This window comes from Sylvia atricapilla, chromosome 1 (genome assembly GCF_009819655.1).
Source record: "Sylvia atricapilla isolate bSylAtr1 chromosome 1, bSylAtr1.pri, whole genome shotgun sequence".
Classification (NCBI taxonomy): domain Eukaryota; kingdom Metazoa; phylum Chordata; class Aves; order Passeriformes; family Sylviidae; genus Sylvia; species Sylvia atricapilla.
Genome location: NC_089140.1, coordinates 32,161,813 through 32,178,286, shown reverse-complemented (window position 1 = coordinate 32,178,286; position 16,474 = coordinate 32,161,813). Strand labels below are relative to the sequence as shown.

General features: G+C 40.8%; 1 protein-coding gene across 1 annotated transcript; it reads right to left on the bottom strand.

The window, feature by feature from the left end:
* Positions 1–1,055: 1,055 nt before the first annotated feature.
* On the bottom strand, positions 1,056–16,153 carry GPNMB (glycoprotein nmb). Its single transcript, XM_066313345.1, has 11 exons — positions 16,084–16,153; positions 11,059–11,208; positions 10,215–10,358; positions 8,763–8,942; positions 7,539–7,697; positions 6,761–7,069; positions 5,462–5,584; positions 4,679–4,781; positions 3,579–3,784; positions 2,029–2,116; positions 1,056–1,265 (listed from the first exon to the last, which is right to left on the bottom strand). The coding sequence occupies exons 1-11, from the start codon at positions 16,151–16,153 to the stop codon at positions 1,112–1,114; spliced, it is 1,686 nt and encodes a 561-aa protein (XP_066169442.1). The 3' UTR covers positions 1,056–1,111.
* Between the last annotated feature and the right edge of the window lie 321 nt (positions 16,154–16,474).

Sequence of the window (16,474 nt, the reverse complement as noted above, 5' to 3'; positions counted from 1 at the left end):
GGATGGAGGAGCCAGCAGAAATTAGTCTCTCTTTACAGCAGGAAAGAAAAATGAAAAGAAAAGAGGAAAAGGCAGTTGAATGCTACCTCTTCCTCCTAGATCCCTTGTTCTGCTGACCCTTCATTGTGCATGGACCATATCTGCCCCCGTGGCACCAGTGGTGCCAGTCCAGTGTCTCAAGACCAACGGAATCAAAGGGGGCAAAGGCAGCATCAGCAGTTGCAACTCAGAATTTTATATGGGACTTAAAGTTTGAACAGGGAGAGCCAAGCTGATGGGCCTCATCTTGTTGCTCGGGTGTCTGTGGTCTAGTTTATAGTGAGACTCATACACTGGTAGCCATGTCCAGTGGGAGGCTAAGTGTGTCCAGCCCTGTTTTCTGGCCCTGAGGCCAACTGGCATTTAATGAGCTGCACCCATGCTATTGAACCCTGAAAAACAGGGTGGCTGCTGCCAAACTCACAGTGAGGGGGCTGTGCCTCTGGTGGTTCCCAGAATCCAGGGTTTGCTTGGTGGGGAGCTGGCCTGCCTGGGGCAAGTCTGTGCTAGGACCTCCTGAACAGCGCAGCAGCGGCAGCAGTTCAGTGCCAATGCCTGGGAATAGGCCATGGCACGTTTCATTCCACAGGCAGAACACGTGCCTGCCCCCTGTGTCCCTCATTTCAGCAAAGACATGAATCCTTCTAAGGCAGTAAGTAGCAATAAAAACTAAGTGTTTACAAGTTGGTTGGTTGTTGGGGGTTTTTGTCTTTATTTTTTTTAAATTAACCTTTTTTTCCCCATTCCCGGATTTTGGATGTGATTAATTTTGTGGGTTTTAACCTAGATACAAGAACAGCCAGGTAAGGGTATGGGGGTGGGGGGTATTAGTAATTCAGAAGAGTGTGTCCTACATGACAAGCAAGAACAGCAAGTGCTTAAAACTACCTCGTTTTTCTACAAAGGACTATAATGTTGCTAATTGCACCAAGCCCCAAAAGTTACCGTCCCATCTATATGTGCTTTCACCTTACTCCCTGGGGTTTTTTTATAACCGCAAGAAAGCCCCATTAAAGTACAGTTCAGATACAAGTTCTGTACTTAATCTAATAGTCAGTGTTACACTAAAAATTTATACAATGCCTGGTTTACTCTTCAGCAGAGGATTTCTCTCAGTGCTATTAGGAAAGAAAATGGCTTTGAAAGTGCTGAAGTAAGCAGTAAATCCCTCCTGCTTCTCTGTTTGTTCTGCACTCCTCTCAATAGGCTTGTATTGCTTGTATCTCCTGCAAGGAATGTGCACAGTTAGTTGCTGAAAGGCTTTTAAAGGAGGGTCCACATTTAGCATATGACCAGTGCATAAAAGCACTGATCATGTGCTCATCATGCATTGTCTTTCCTCCTTCCCTGTTCAATCCCATCTAATGCCTGGAAGCATTATAGGTTTAGGTCAGCAGTGGTGGCAGGGGCCTGGTTAGGGAGAAGGAGTGCTGGACCACTGCTGCCCCATGGAAGTGTGTGTTTCTCACCACTCACTGGGAAGGGTGAGCATACACTTGACTCAGGAGTCTCCATGCAGCCTCAAAGGCTCATGAGAAACTTCCAAACTAATAATGCAGCAACATGTACTTCTGCTAACTACTGGCCTGCATGTAGTTTTTTCCAAAAACTTTTCCCCAAAGAATTTCTCTATCAGTTAGTTAATGAAGAATTTGTTTGGTTTTACTGCATATATAAATCTTGTTGTGCAGTTTGAGTTTGCTTTCTGCTTACATGAAGTTCCCAGGCCTGCTAGTATTACTGTTAGTTCTTATGGGCACAAAATGTAATTTTTTTCTGGAAGTCCTTAACATCTGCATGTTTTCCAATTGTTTTGTGGCCTAAACCAGTAATCTCATTTTCTTGAATATTTGCCAGAATATTTGTGAGCTGCAATAGTAAAGAAACAAAAACATAGCTAAAGCAAATTTAAATTGTTCGGTTCATTAATTTAAATAATATTTTAACAGTTCTTTGAACCGTTTATGATCATAGAAACTAGTAACTTACTTGTAAAGGACAAATGCTCCAATGGTACCAAACACTGCCAACAGGCCAAGGAAGATAAAGACACCTTCTGTTGCTCCAGATGATGCTCCTATAATTCCGAAAGTACATTGATTAAAAGTTAGCCTCTATTTTACAGTGAGGCAGACTTTCCAAAGAAAATGCCTTTTTTACTTATTGCTGTATGAATTGAAGCACAGTTAATAATTCTAATATGCTAAGCACTGGAGGTCAGTGACTGGCAGGAGGTGGTGCTTTCACGTCCCAATCCATGTAAGTTCTTGATTCCACCAGAGTGCAAGTTGTGTTTTGCCAGTTTTCTCACAAGCCCTGCTCCTCAGACACATGGCTACCTTTCCAGCATGGAGGGGAATGAAGGGTCCTGTTGGCACCCCACAAGGTGAAGCTAATTTGATCCTTGCCATTTGTTATGCTGTGGAAATGTTTACACAGACTAGAGGATAGCTGTTTGACAAAATTAGGTGGGCTCATCCAGAAGGTGACTTAAAACAGCAACCTCTCTTAGATCCTAATTCTGCTTTGATTATAGCAGAAGCCCCAAAGTACAATTCAGCTTTGCCCTCTGGAGGAAACCTAGACAGACCAGCCTTATTGGGCTAAAGCTAGTCTCTACGAATACACTTGAGGAAAAACCCTTTTGCCTGCTTAGTTTCACCTTTAGGAGCCAGAATGCACTTGCAGATCAGGCACACAGATAAACTTACACCTAGATTAAATAAAATCATCAAAAAATACTATGGAAAGTGGCTCCAAAGGGTCAGTTGCTTGGCTGATAGTAATTAGAGAGTTCGGAAGAGTCACTAGGACACTGTAATAGGAAGTCAGGAGGGCAATGAAGTGGGAGCAGAGAGGCAGCATGATCTTTTAGACTTCTGACTGAGGCTGAGTTTAATAACTGGTTCTGTCAAAAACTGCTTTGATAGCTATGAGATAGACACAGTGATACTTATCCAACCAGAGGTAAAGCTCCTCTTCAGAAACAATTACCCTGGGCAGACTCTGTAGTCACTGGATGTTACGCAGATCATTCCAGAACATGATTTATCTTATCTTCATGTAGAAAAAGAAACCATGTCGAGGCCCACAGACAGTTAAGAGGGCCCAGGGCAGTCAACTGTGCTGTAGACTTTTGATTCTGTCTCAAGTGAGCTGAATTCCCCTCTGTTTCTGCTATCTCTCCATGTCTGGAGTGGACTGGCTAGCATTTTCCCCACCTGCTTTTCTGTGAAAAATTACATTATGGCTTAAGAACTGTTCATATTCTGTGATACTGAACAGTTTGTATAATTAGTGTACTCATTGGATTGTAAACAGAAGTCAAACCAAGGTCTAACAGCTAAAATTCCCCCAGGGAATTTATCATCATTTTATCTTTGCATGGACTCTTAGACAAGCTGGTGCAGTCTCAGTTGAGGCTTCCAGGCATAATAAGAACCCCCACTATGTATTCCTGTGCTCTTTCCCCCTGCAGGGAAATGACCACAGGGAGAAGCTTTTCACCAAGAACCCATGTCTGCTCTTTGTGGACTCACCTCCATTTACAGAAATCAGGGCACTGGCAAGGGCTTGACTTGTGTCATCTCCCAGGGTGATGTTTATACAGTATGTCCCTGGTTCCTCAAAAGCTCTCCTGATGGTGAGTAAACATTCATCCGTGACAACAATGGGGTCACATACCACGCTCTTGGACACCTGGCACGTGGGGTCAGAAACTACCGTGCAGACATCTGTGGGGAGACTGGCATGGGAAGAGAGAGCACATTGCATCTGTGGAATCCTCTTAGCCCAGTTCATAGACACATTGCGCTGGTGCACCAGTTTTATGCTGGTGCCTGTTGAAATCAGTGCCACTATAGTGATTTAAGCGTATTTTGTTAATACTATATGCAATTTTTTGCATATCTATACACATATATATATATGTACCTGTGGATTCTGTATAGAATGCATGTATACAATCTGTATAATTACCTGCTTGTTTTACTTATCATTTAACATTTTATGGTGATCACAGGATTACCTGCTGCAAATCAGCTTATAAAGTCCATTACCTTTAATACACATCTTTAAGAAAGGAATGCAGATTCTTTTAAGTAGTATCATGTGCTGGAAAAGAAAACACTCCCTTAAGAGAGGTTAATTTTATCCCAGTTGTATTACTATGGTGTTTCTTGTATTTCTTTGTCCTCTCAATTCTAGCCTTCTAAGACCTAGGAATACTAGTCCAATGTTTTTGCATCCAAGAAGTTGCATGGACTCATCCATTTATTCCAATTGTCAAAAACTCCTGGCCAAAAAGAAAGGATTTCCTTACAATTTCAGTAAACTGCTTCCCATTTTACTTGGATGCTGAAATCCTGTCTTGGCCAGGAGACTATAAATTGTTTCTTCCCACAATCAGTTCCTTATTTTCACTGAGACTGGATGTTTGCTCTGAATCTTAAGTCCCTGGCAGTAGCCTCTGTTGGCATAGTTTAAAAATGAGACTTGCATTATCTTTAGTTCCCATCAAGAAATAGAAATACTGCAGTTCCCAAGTTTTGTTCATACATCTGCATGTAAGTGCACAGAGCATTCCAGCCCCTAATTAGTTTTAAACAGGGAAGATTGACAGCTTCATTCACACACTTACCTCCCTTGGCAGGTAACAACAAAGTCAACCAGTGAGTTTTCAGCTTGACTTTCTGTCATTTGGATGCTTGTCATCTGAATAATATTTACCTCAAGGATTCCCTCTGGGAAAGGAAACACATATCAACTCTAGGATACATGACAAACTTTGAAGTCTATGTGTACTGAACCTCAAGTGTTTGGCTGATCCTCCCTTCAGATCTTGTTTTCCATAACTTACTCTCTTCCTTAGTGCTCCTCTTGAGGGCTTTGAAAGCTGAGAACTTTTCCAGTGAGGCTGCTCCTTTCTGGTCTGCCTTTTTTTTTCTCTCATTATTGTTAATTACTTCCTTATTTTTCTAAATCACTTACCACTACATAAGATTTCTGTGCATTCAAAGGTCAGTTCAACCTTACGTAAACCTCCTCCCCATCCCATGTGCTCCTGCTGTGGCATGTTCAGAAGCTGATGATATGGAAAGGAGTGACAAGATGCACATCCTCACCAGCCCATGGGGTCAGCCATTGGCAGGCGTCCAGACCAAGGTCCAGCCTCATGTATCTGAAAGCAAGGGGCCATAGCCTCTGTAACTAGCCCCTGGCAGAGTGCAGGCAGAAACCAAAGTCAGCCAGTTAGATGTCTGTACATTTATCCTTAAAACTTCCAGTTATGTCCATGAGAAGGATCTTTTTGTGAATCTCATGTAATTGGTAAAAATGTGTCTAAATAAACCTCATTTCTAACTTACATTGTTGTTCGTTGTTAACACCATTCCTCTGTTCAGATGTTGACCCACAGCCTTACCTACAACATCAATACTACTTCCATAGTATCCATTTCTGTAAATATGGCAGCCTCCATCAGGATTATCCTGCACTGACTCGACAGTGGGAGAAGAGTCAGGATCAGAAGATGGTCCAGTTGTAACTGTTCAAGGGAGAAGAAACAGATATGCAACTTTAGAACAAGCTCTGCTTAGGGATATTCTGAACACAGCCCCATGTTTCAGCTGTCTTCATTCCATGGGCTGCATTTGGTTTGCAGCTGTGCAGTCATGTCTGCATCTGTGTTATGAGCTCATGGCAGTAATACCTAAAGAAAACACATGTGCCCAGCTTTAGAAGCCTGGAGTGGCCTGGGGAGTCTCACTCCAAAAGCCTTCTAGCTAGTCACCCATCTCAGTGAAATAAAAGGGAGACTACAAGGTATATTACAATGAAATACTTCTTTAAAATCCCCAGATCAATTATATAAGAAATCCAAAGGCCAATAAAACATTTAAAATGCTTTTTTAAAAGCTGGTATTTTCCCACTGCTCTACATTACAGCTAGTGGAAAAATGAAGAGGGGAAGTGGTGAAAATTATATCTTTCCTTTCATTTTTCATTCTTACTCCATATATTGGTAAGAGCACATATTAAAAATATGAAATTTGAAAAATACAGCTACTTTTACAATTTTACAGTAGTGGTAGTATTGCTGAAACTGCAGGCCTTCTGCAAACCTTAAAACCCTCTGAGATGATAAACCAATGCTGAGCATAATAAAAGTTATTCTGAAATATGTTAGTCAATAAATTTAAAGTGGAAAAGCTGTTCTGGGTTAATGCCATGTGGAAATCCCATATTTTTGAATATGACTAGGTTTTTCTAATTCAGTCCAATCTCATTTAATTTTGGGTGGAAGTTAATGCAATCCAGAAAGAAACTTGCTATAAGAGTGCTCTGAAATTCCTTTTTCTCACTTGAAAATTACATCTTACCTCAGAAGATGACCCTGAGTAGACAAGGCCAAAATTTCCTTACCAGGTGTGACAGAGATAATACAAACTTACATTTATGTTCACCTGATGACCTTTGCATGCTGTAAGTATGGTGGTAGAACTGGATGCATAAGGAGTTAAATGTGTAAGTGATCTCAACCACAGGATCCTAGAAGAGTTTATGCTTATTGATTCTGTCTCTAAGCCAATTTTATAGAGGGTTTTCAGAGGTTGCAGCTCTTTCATGATGACAGTAAAACTACTAAAGATATAAACTTAAAACATCAGAATATAGAGTTTAACATAGCTCCTAATGTCAGTGCTGTTTGATAAATGCTTACCTGCAGAGGTGGGTGCTGGTGCAGTGGGTGTTACTGGCCTACAAGGTACAGGTATAATGGCTTGGACAGTTAAATTCAGAGTGAAGTTTCCTTGCAGAGTGTAGGTGTGAGATGTACTAGAACCGCTGGCTACAAATAAGCCACTTCCATCTCCGAAGTTCCACTTGTAGGAGATGGCAGAATTATTCAGATAGTAGCTGGGATCATGGATCTTCACATCAAATGTAATTGGTGAGTCTTTGATGAAAATGGAGTCTGAGATGTTGCGGTCATGTTTTTGGGACATACTCACAAATACTGGAATTTTGTCTGGAGGGGGGGAAAAAGGAGGTAAATAAATAAAGCAGAGATACCTGTCTGTAAACAAAAACCAGTTCCAAAGTCCCTGAACAGCAACAGCCAGAATGTGAGGTCTAAACATGGTATCTTCAACCCAGGTTTCTACTTTAATTCGATTTATCACCTGAGGAGGGAATGTCAGTAGGAAACAACCAGAAAAATATGGGAACAAATGAGGAATCACAGACATCTGTGGAAGACTGAATTATCTTTCATAAATCATTTTTCATTACCAAGTAGAGAGATCACTACTGAGATACACAAAAAGGTTACTTAAACTACTCAAGGCAATTTGCCAGAGATTCTACTGCCATGCTAGAAACCTTTCTCAGGCCAGTGTCTTCTTTTCATGCCAGAGGATGCTTGTGCTGAACTTTTTTCAACAGCTAAGCCCCAAATACCTCCAGCATTTCATTACAGCAGATTCCAGCACACTCACCTGTTACAGAGTAGACGGTTTTTGCTCTTGCAATCGGAACGAATCCCTCGTGGCCTCTCCTGTAAATGGTCACTGCCATCCCGTGTTCGCCAAGAGTGATATTTGTTGTGTTGACTGAGAACTTGGCTGAAGATCGTCCCGTTGTTTGGTAATACTGACCTGAAACAAACCATGAACTTAACATTTTCTCCCTCAGCTTTGCTACAAGTTGGTTTATGAGAGGCAAAGTCTCTGAGAATCTTAGATTGTCAAAATCAATATTAATAGTTTAGGAATGTCTTCCAATAATCTGACAGGTGTTTTCAAAGGACTGGATACCTTTACAATGTGTTTACTCATATAAATCCTGTTTTTTTGAAATTTTCAAAAAGATGTCCCAAATTTCACTAATCCAAGAAAAAAATTGCCAAGACATCTCCATCTTTCCAAAGTAGTTATACTACATTAAGTCATTAGGATTATGTAGTGGATGATGTGAGGCATTTTAAGTGATCTTGTGTTTGCTTTCAGTGTAGCCAGAAGAAACAGTGCCTCTGGCTTCATACTCTAGATCCATTTTTATTTATTTGATTATTTGTCTTTTTAACAGCTGACTGAGCTAGGTAAATAGTATCACCTCTGCATAAAATTTGGAATATTATTACTCATACTGATACTGACAATAATACTGATTTAGCCTGGCAAACTGAAGACACTAAGATTTAGTATGTAGCTAATGGCAGCAATAGCCCAACCATTACATACTCAGGAGCAGGAAACACTGAAAATCAGCATCTGTGACCAGAGCAGCAGCACAGCCAGTGGCAGTTCTCACCTCCCTAGAGACAAGAAGTGCTGCACTATTAAACTGGTGATACACAACACTGTGTCCTCTCTTAAATCTAAAAGTCTTAAGCTGTCAATAAATTGTCTGACTGACCTGCTCAGACTCTCTGTTTTCCTAGAAAAAGATCTTGAATACTACTGAAAGGAAATTAATTTTCTTCAGTGGTAGTATTGTGAATGCAGGTTTAAAGAGAATCTTCTGGTAATCCATGATTTCTAGACCAAACACCTGATGGCCTCTCTGGAAAAAGTGGCAAATTAATTCAGTATTTCCACTCAAGACTGTGGAATCATTTTTAAACTGCTTTTAGTAAAACATACTTGACAAATGAGTTGTGTACAAAGAGAATATAAGGTTTGCAGGATCACCCCAACCAAGGCACATGTTGCAGTACTAACCAAAAGTGTGGAACACGTAGACAAAGTTCCTTCTCCTCCAGCCAGGGTGATGAGGGAAAGGACGTCCATCTGGGAATACATTGTGACTGTGGTTGCCTGTGCAGTTTTCCCAGCCACAGCTGTCAGTCCATTCAGTCCAGTTGTAGACATAGACTTGCTGATCCATGGCAGCTGGAGGATCTAAGGATAGAAATAGGACATGCTCTGGTCAACTGAGAAATGTGAAGTTAGGATACAGGAGGCAAGAACAGCAGGTTATAGCAACAGTGTGGGGTGTTTTTAGATTAACATTAATTCTTTTCTTCTGAAGTTGTGCTTTGTTTGGTTTTAATGTAAACACAAAATGGTTCTGTCTTGGTGTTATTTTATTAAGAAGTTTAAAAAAAAACCTTTACTGTCTCATGGGCCAGACACAATTTAGAGGTGCTTGCCCAAAAACTGCACAAGATACTGCTGTTTCACCAAGGATAATGGGGCTACCTAAGTATTTGGCAAGCAGAATTTAAAATTTTAAGTACAAAGAGTGGCTGTGAAAGCACTGTAAGGAAGTGACTTCATTTGTTTTGTCAGAGAAGTTTTCTATGACACCTTTAAATAACTTAGACATGAATTTCTGTCATTTTCTGAATAGTAAATAGGAAGTTTCCTCCCCAAAACAGCATAGCAGATATGTGGATAGTAGAATGTGGATATAAGTGCTAACAAAATATTAGACAGTTAACTGGAATTTAGGCTTACAAAACCTTGCTGATATGCCTTGAAATAAAAATTACTTTGATCAGTAAAAAAATTTGTTTAACATTTTTGCATTCAGAGGATGAAAGGTACAACAGCATGTGCTGTTCTAGATCTAGCAGCTTAAAATACTTTTTTCAACACAAGGCCTTTTTCTCCACGTAGTTGTAAATAAGATGAAAAAGGGTGATTTTCTGAGGAAAATATTGCTTGATTTTTAAAATATTTATTTATTTGTTTTTAATTCCTAAAATGTGGAAGTGTGAGATTTACTCTTTTGTACGGATACCATTACTGAATTCTACCATTCATAATTGAAAAAACCCCTCAATTTTATAAATGGACAGCTTTAAAAGAAAGCAGTGTGACTGTGCAACATTGTGCCTGAGCTGAAAAGCAGTAACAGTTCTGTTGGGAAGTCAGATTCTGTGACTGTTTTGGGAAGGCAAGTTTATAACGATGGTCAGTCTCAAATTACCTGGTCAGGGTATATACGGTGGGGCAGAGCATTAAAAATACCACAGTGATCTTCTTAGGAAAAAAAAAACTGGTGTGGCACAGGCTGGGCATGCACAGATAAGTGTTATCAGTTATCAGTTAAATCCAGCACGGCTGCTGTTCACTAAGTGTGCCTGTGATGCTCTCAAAGCTCAGTGACACTCTCACAGCAGCAGCAGGCAGATGTGAGTGTGGTGCAGGGAAATTGCTATTACCTACCCCGGGTACAGTTTCTCCTGTATACTATGTTGCCATCATTATCTTCTGTCTGGCATTTGGGAAGCTGGAGAGTCACAACAAAGGTCACGTTGGATCCAACCAGTGCTGGGCTGTCACTGTCCAGTTTGGCTGTCACCCTTCCACCTGTAGAAAAGAAGATTTGTCTTCACTGCAATAAAGGGTGCATCGGAGCAGAAGGTACCATCAACTGTGCACTGTTTACATTAGAAATGCTTTATTGATTACTCTGTTTTTAAGGGCTTTCCTGCTCCTAAGTCACTTGTGCTCTTATCAAACCCCAACTTCAAACAATCAGAGGGACTCAGTGTACCCCCCGAGATCACTTACTGGTCTGCTGTTAATTTTATTCCTAGAGCTAGGAATATAGTTTTCTACCTGTGAGGGTCAATATATTTCAAAGGAGAAAATTCTTGTTTCTCCCCAGGGATAGTCATTGGCCCTCAGCTCAGACCAGGTGACAATAAACATGGTCTTTGCTGAAGCTGTCAACCTGAAGCCCTCGTGCCCTGCTGAGGTAGCAGGTAAAGCTGCCTGTCCTCCAGGGCACGTTTCACGTAGTGGATTGTGCTGGAGCCCTGACCATCAATACTTCTTGATAAGTATTAATGTCTGAGATTAGTCATAATGGGAAAGCATTTTATGTAATAACTCACTGTTCTGCTTCCTCAGACAACCCACTGGGAATGGTATCATACCAAATCATCTCTAACTCGCCATTCTGTGCAGCAGTGGATTATTGCCACTATGAAAATGCACTGTAGCACCTGCACTCTGCATTGTGGTGGATTTTTCAAGTGTCTTTGAAATGTGTATGTGCTATCACCTTTCCAGCAGTCCTTCCATCTGGGATTTCCTTCTTCCCAGAAAGGATAAAGTTTTTCATTCCATTTATTTTGATCACTGGACCAGCCTTGTAGCTTCTTGTAGGATGTGACAGGAGAAGTGCTTCCATGGCTCAACACATCTTGAAACCCTAGAGATTAAACCAAACATCAGTGTAAATGTAACGCAATTTCCCCTACTACTCCAAAAAAGCATTACTCATTGTGCTGAACTTTAATTATGTACCAGTAGAAAACTTTCCACCAGTAGAAAATTACAGAATTTCATCACTGAAGCTGTAAACACTTACATCAACTATAATCAACATAAAGACAATTCCACCACTGTCAGACTGACATTTTTTTTTTACTTGCAGTATTGCAAACTTCCCAGACAAGGAATAAAAATGTTTACAATGTTTTGACCATATCAGAGCAATGGTTTGCAAGAATTTACATAACCCTGCAACAGTCAGGCTCTCTGCACAGAGGTTGCTTGATTTCTGACTGCTCTGCCTGGTAATAAATCTACGAGTAAAAGGCTAACAGGATAAATTCATTCTGTGTTTGAGTTGTGCTCTAGTGGAAGTTGTGCCAGGAATTAGTTTTGACCCAGTGCAGCTCCTTTGGTGAGTTGGCTGGTGGTTTGGGTGGGTGGGGTGGAACCAATTATAACAGAAGCTGGTATTTCCAGAAAAGGAAATTTAGAGCTGAATGGTAAATTCAATGTGTTTATAATGTAACAACAATAACATATTAGCTTCATGCCTTTTATTTAAAAATGGCTCAGATATTAAATAACTTCAATAACCTCTTTCTTCTCATATTACTACAAATGATGGGCTCAAACTTTTCCCAGGCTTCTAGGATCCCTCTTTCTGTCACAAAGGACACATAGTGGAAAGCAACATAAATATCCAAGTAACCTGTAGGAACACGTTGGCCACTGTAGAATGCCATAAAAATATGTTAATAAGAGGGCTTATGGGCATAGTTCCATAAAAGCCTGGAGGCTTTAGAGAGCTCTGCCGTGTTAATCAGGTAAAGTAACTGCTGGGTGTGCCATTCTGTCACAACATAAAGGGAGTTAGGATTTCTGCTTTCCATAGCTTTATTGTAAAGGTACAGCTGATGCAGAATGCTACTGAGATTAATACCCAAGTGCAACAAAGTTCTGGATGATTTCAAGGAAAGTGCAGAGACCTGTAAGAAGGGGAAGAATTGCTCTGTCTGCTGTAACCTAACCGGTTGTGTTGGAATTTCTCCAAGCTTTGGAAAAGACACAGAGCAGGTGTAGCCAGTTAAAGCACAGTCTTTAGAGGTGGGCGATTCCTAACTTTACTGCAAGAGAGAATCAGAGAAACAGCTCAGAAGAAGAGGCAGGAGCTTCTTTCTCTTGGTGTTTTATTGCCCAGTGAGTTTTCTGCTGGGCAGAAAACATCCCTTGGCCAGTTCCATCCCAACTCTGAGCTGATGCTGGTAGCTCTCTCCCCCAGTCTTGAGGACTGAACAGTTTGAGGAAAAGAACAGATTTTGCACTCAGAGACACAATCTCCCACAGTCTTTGCCCCACAGGAACTCCCTGCAGTCTTACTTAAATCACTTGAATCAAGACTTTCCTGCAGATTTAATATATTTTGATGTGAGCAAGCATAACATTATGACTGGTATTTACTTAATGACCTGTATCACATGCTGTATTGTTTTGAGTCTTGGTCAGAAGAAGTGTTTGGTAATGTTGTCGTTGAGAAACTTTGCTCAGGAAAAAACAGATTAGCAGCTATAAAAGTACTTCACAAAGACTTACCCTTACAAGCTCAATTACACTTTAGGTATCATTAAATTAATGTCTCGTTCAAAAGTAAATGGCTACATAATTTTTGTAATTTATTTTTCCCATTCTCCTTGATTTTATCTGAAAATTATTTAATGACTAAAAATGTTTTGATTTTGCCAGATCAAAACTTTTCAATCATTGTTTTTTCCCCCAAATGTTCAATTTATCAAAAATAGCTGGAGCACTTTTAATTTTACAAATGCTTTTAATTTTGAGTTTTCATTAACAATCCTTGAACTTAGAATTCATTTTCTAGTCCAGTAATAGCTGTTGTCACTGCTTATAAATCACAAGTTGCTCAGGTATTTCTTTGCCTCTCTGATGTGCTTTGTTTATTTCAGTCAAATATAAAATGTTTCACAAGCTTCAAGACAAGACAAAGATGTTTTTTCAGATGAGGAAGGGCTTCTGCACTAGTTCCTCTAACACATGGAACTGAAGATTTTCAGTTGGTGAATTTAAAGGAACAAAAAGCTTTAATGTATTTCTTTTTTAACAATGAAAACCACTTAAGAACAGATGTTGGTCATAACCAAAATCAGAGCAATTCAGTTCAAAATAGACAGAGTAATGTTATGCTCTGAGGAACAGATTCCTGTAATAGTTTTGGTGAGGTGATCATAGGGGAAAAGATCTTATAGTTTGATTGACTTTCTTCTTTCTCATTCTGGCTTTCATTTTGGTGAAAAATGTAGCAAAGACAAGTTCAGTATTTCCTGTGAAAGTGTATTAGCCATGAAAGAGAGCATGAGAGCTGATGTTAGGATAGCAGAAATGGAAAGATGACCCAGCAAAAGGGGATAAAAGTGTATTAGAAGTAAAAAGGCTGATGGAATGGCACCAGACTGTAAAATAAACTTTCTAAAGTTATGTATAGAAACATAATAAAGTAGGACAAAGAAGAATTTGAGGAGCAACTTGCAAAACCATAAAAACTACAATTTTTTCCCCCAAATATAAACTATGTTGGAAAGCTTGCCAGGAAGTATAGGGCCAAAAGATGATGTAGATGCAAAAGAAGCACCCAGGAAAGGTAAAGGGGTAGCACAAAACTCAAATAGGTCAGTTGGTTTATGTTTTTATTCACAAAGGAAGAACATAGGGGGTTTCTGTTATAGAAATTTTTTTTTGCAATGACATAGAATATCTCTCAAAATTAAGTGTTGGCACAAAAAAACCCAATTATAGAACAAATCAACAAAATGACAAAGTTGTCTAGATAGGATGGCCCAAGTATGGAAGTTATTCAAGAGTGAAATAAATGAGCTATTAACCATAGCATGTAACATCTTGCTTAACACTGCTTCAGTGACTGAGAAACAAAAATTGGCAAATGTGATGACAGTTTTTAAAAACACTTCCAGGGAAGATTTAGAGGATTAAAAAAACCCTTTGGGGCTCAAGTTGGAGAAGCTGGTAGGAACAGCAGTGAAGAACAGAGTAAGTAGGTACAGTACATTAATATGATTTGCCATAAAAGGAGTGCCTTGCTCACAAACATATTCTGAGTTTTGCGAGGGAGACAGAGAGCATGGGAACAAGGCTGACCTGCTTGTTACAGTCTGCTTGAGTTCCAGACAGCACTTGATGAGGTCCCTTGCTAAAGGAACACAAAGCAATAATGTTACCGTGGGATAAGAATGATTTCACATTAATAAATGATTGATTAGGATATTTTTAAAAAAAGTTATGAATCAGTGCCCAGTTTTCTCCATTGTTAAAATAATTTAAAATGTTCATAATCTAAGAAACAGGTCAACAGCAAAGTCCTTTAATTTGCTGAAGACTGTACATTAAAATAGTAGAGGGGAAGATTGTAGGAAACTCTATGACTCAAGAATAAAACTGTATGAAATTCAACAGAGTTAAATGTAGCCTTACTTTGAGAAACTGGGGCTCTAAACTAGCTCTAAACTCAGAAACGGGACCTAGCAGCTTTACAGTTTTGAATGCAGTACTCATTGGTAGTTGAAAACCTAGGAAAAGGCTGGATAGAGAACAAAGATGAGAACATCGTTACAGCTTTTTATGATGCCATGTCTTGAGTACTGTATGCTCTGTTCTCTGCAGCTCAATCACTATAAAAGAACTGAAAGAAAAACCACAGAGAGAGGTGGTGAGGACGCTACAAAGGGATAAAATTGTTTCCATATGAGGAACAGCTAAATAGACTGTGTCTTGAAGCCTGGAGAAGAGGTGACAGAGGAGAATATAAAAACAGAATCATGAACAGCATGGAGGAACAAGCTGGAAGTACAAAAGTTAAGGGGAATCAAATGAAACCAGCAGGTTACAGGCTCTAAGCACATGAAAGGTACTTCTTCACATAAGGTACAATTAAGGTGTGAAACTTTTTTTGTGTCCCCAAAATTTACACATGTTGCAATGAAAACCCAAATGCATGAACAGATGGAAGACGTCTAGTAAAAACTGTAAAATATAATGACTCTGCATCTGACAGAGGCAATTCTATAAATGCTACAAATCATCAAAAGCTGGGAAAGTGTCCTGACCTGCCCAGTTATACATGCAGTACTATTCTCCATTGGAGGCAGGTACAAGGCTAGATGAATGCTCAGACAGACTTCAGCTTTTAAGGTTTTCCATTTCCATACTGTACATTCTGGAATTTGAGCTTAAAATCCTATTTCTACATTCCCAGCCCTGAGCTCAGGGAGTCATCCTAAGACTTGAGTCAAATTGGGTGCCCGGAAAGAAGCGGATCAGCCCCCTCCCTGCCCACTGTGGCTTGCAGATCTAATTCCTTGACTGGGCTCCTTGAGGTTAGGGCTCCACAGGTCCAAGTGTCCCAGTGGGGATCACGGTTTCTGACCCGGCCTCTCTCAGCCACAGCTGAGCCAAGCCGACTGTGCAAAGTCCATCCTGCATCTGCCATTTTAGCCATGCCTCAACTGGGGAAATATCGCTAAGGATTTGCTGCCAAAGCCAAGGTTTAGCTCCAGCCAGCTCCATGTACCTGTGGAGCACAGGGAACAGATTACTGAGCAGTTCTCAGCACACTTCTCCAACTCACGCAGCTTTTCTACCCAGAGTCAGGCAACCCTGGGGTGGGACCGGCTGTCGCAGGGCACGGCTCCAGCATCCACCACAGGTGCTGGGCCGGCTGGGGCCGTGGGAGGCAGGAGGCAGGAGGCAGGAGGCAGGGATGCGGGGCGAGGGCAGCACTCACGTGTGGCGGCAGCGCAGAGCACGGCTTCGGCCAGCAGCAGCAGGGCGAGGCGGTGGCGGACGCCGCTCATGGTTCGGGGCCCGGGCCGGCAGCGCCCGCCAGGAGCTGCGCTCGGGAACTGCGCCGCTGCACACCGGCAGGGGAGAATGAAGCTTCTCCGCCGCTCTCCGATTAAATGAAGGGCCCCGGGACTCATCATGTGATGGAATTAAGCAGAGATGCATGATTTTGTCTTCAGCTTCTTTCAGCTCATGTGCTTATGACTCACTCCCTTTGCTTTCAGCATTGCCTGGGATTTCTGAGAGACCTGTTTGGAGCCACACCATTCGCCCCACAGGCATTTTTATACTAGTTTTGCGCCGTGATCAATTTTTTGCACTTAATTTGTTTT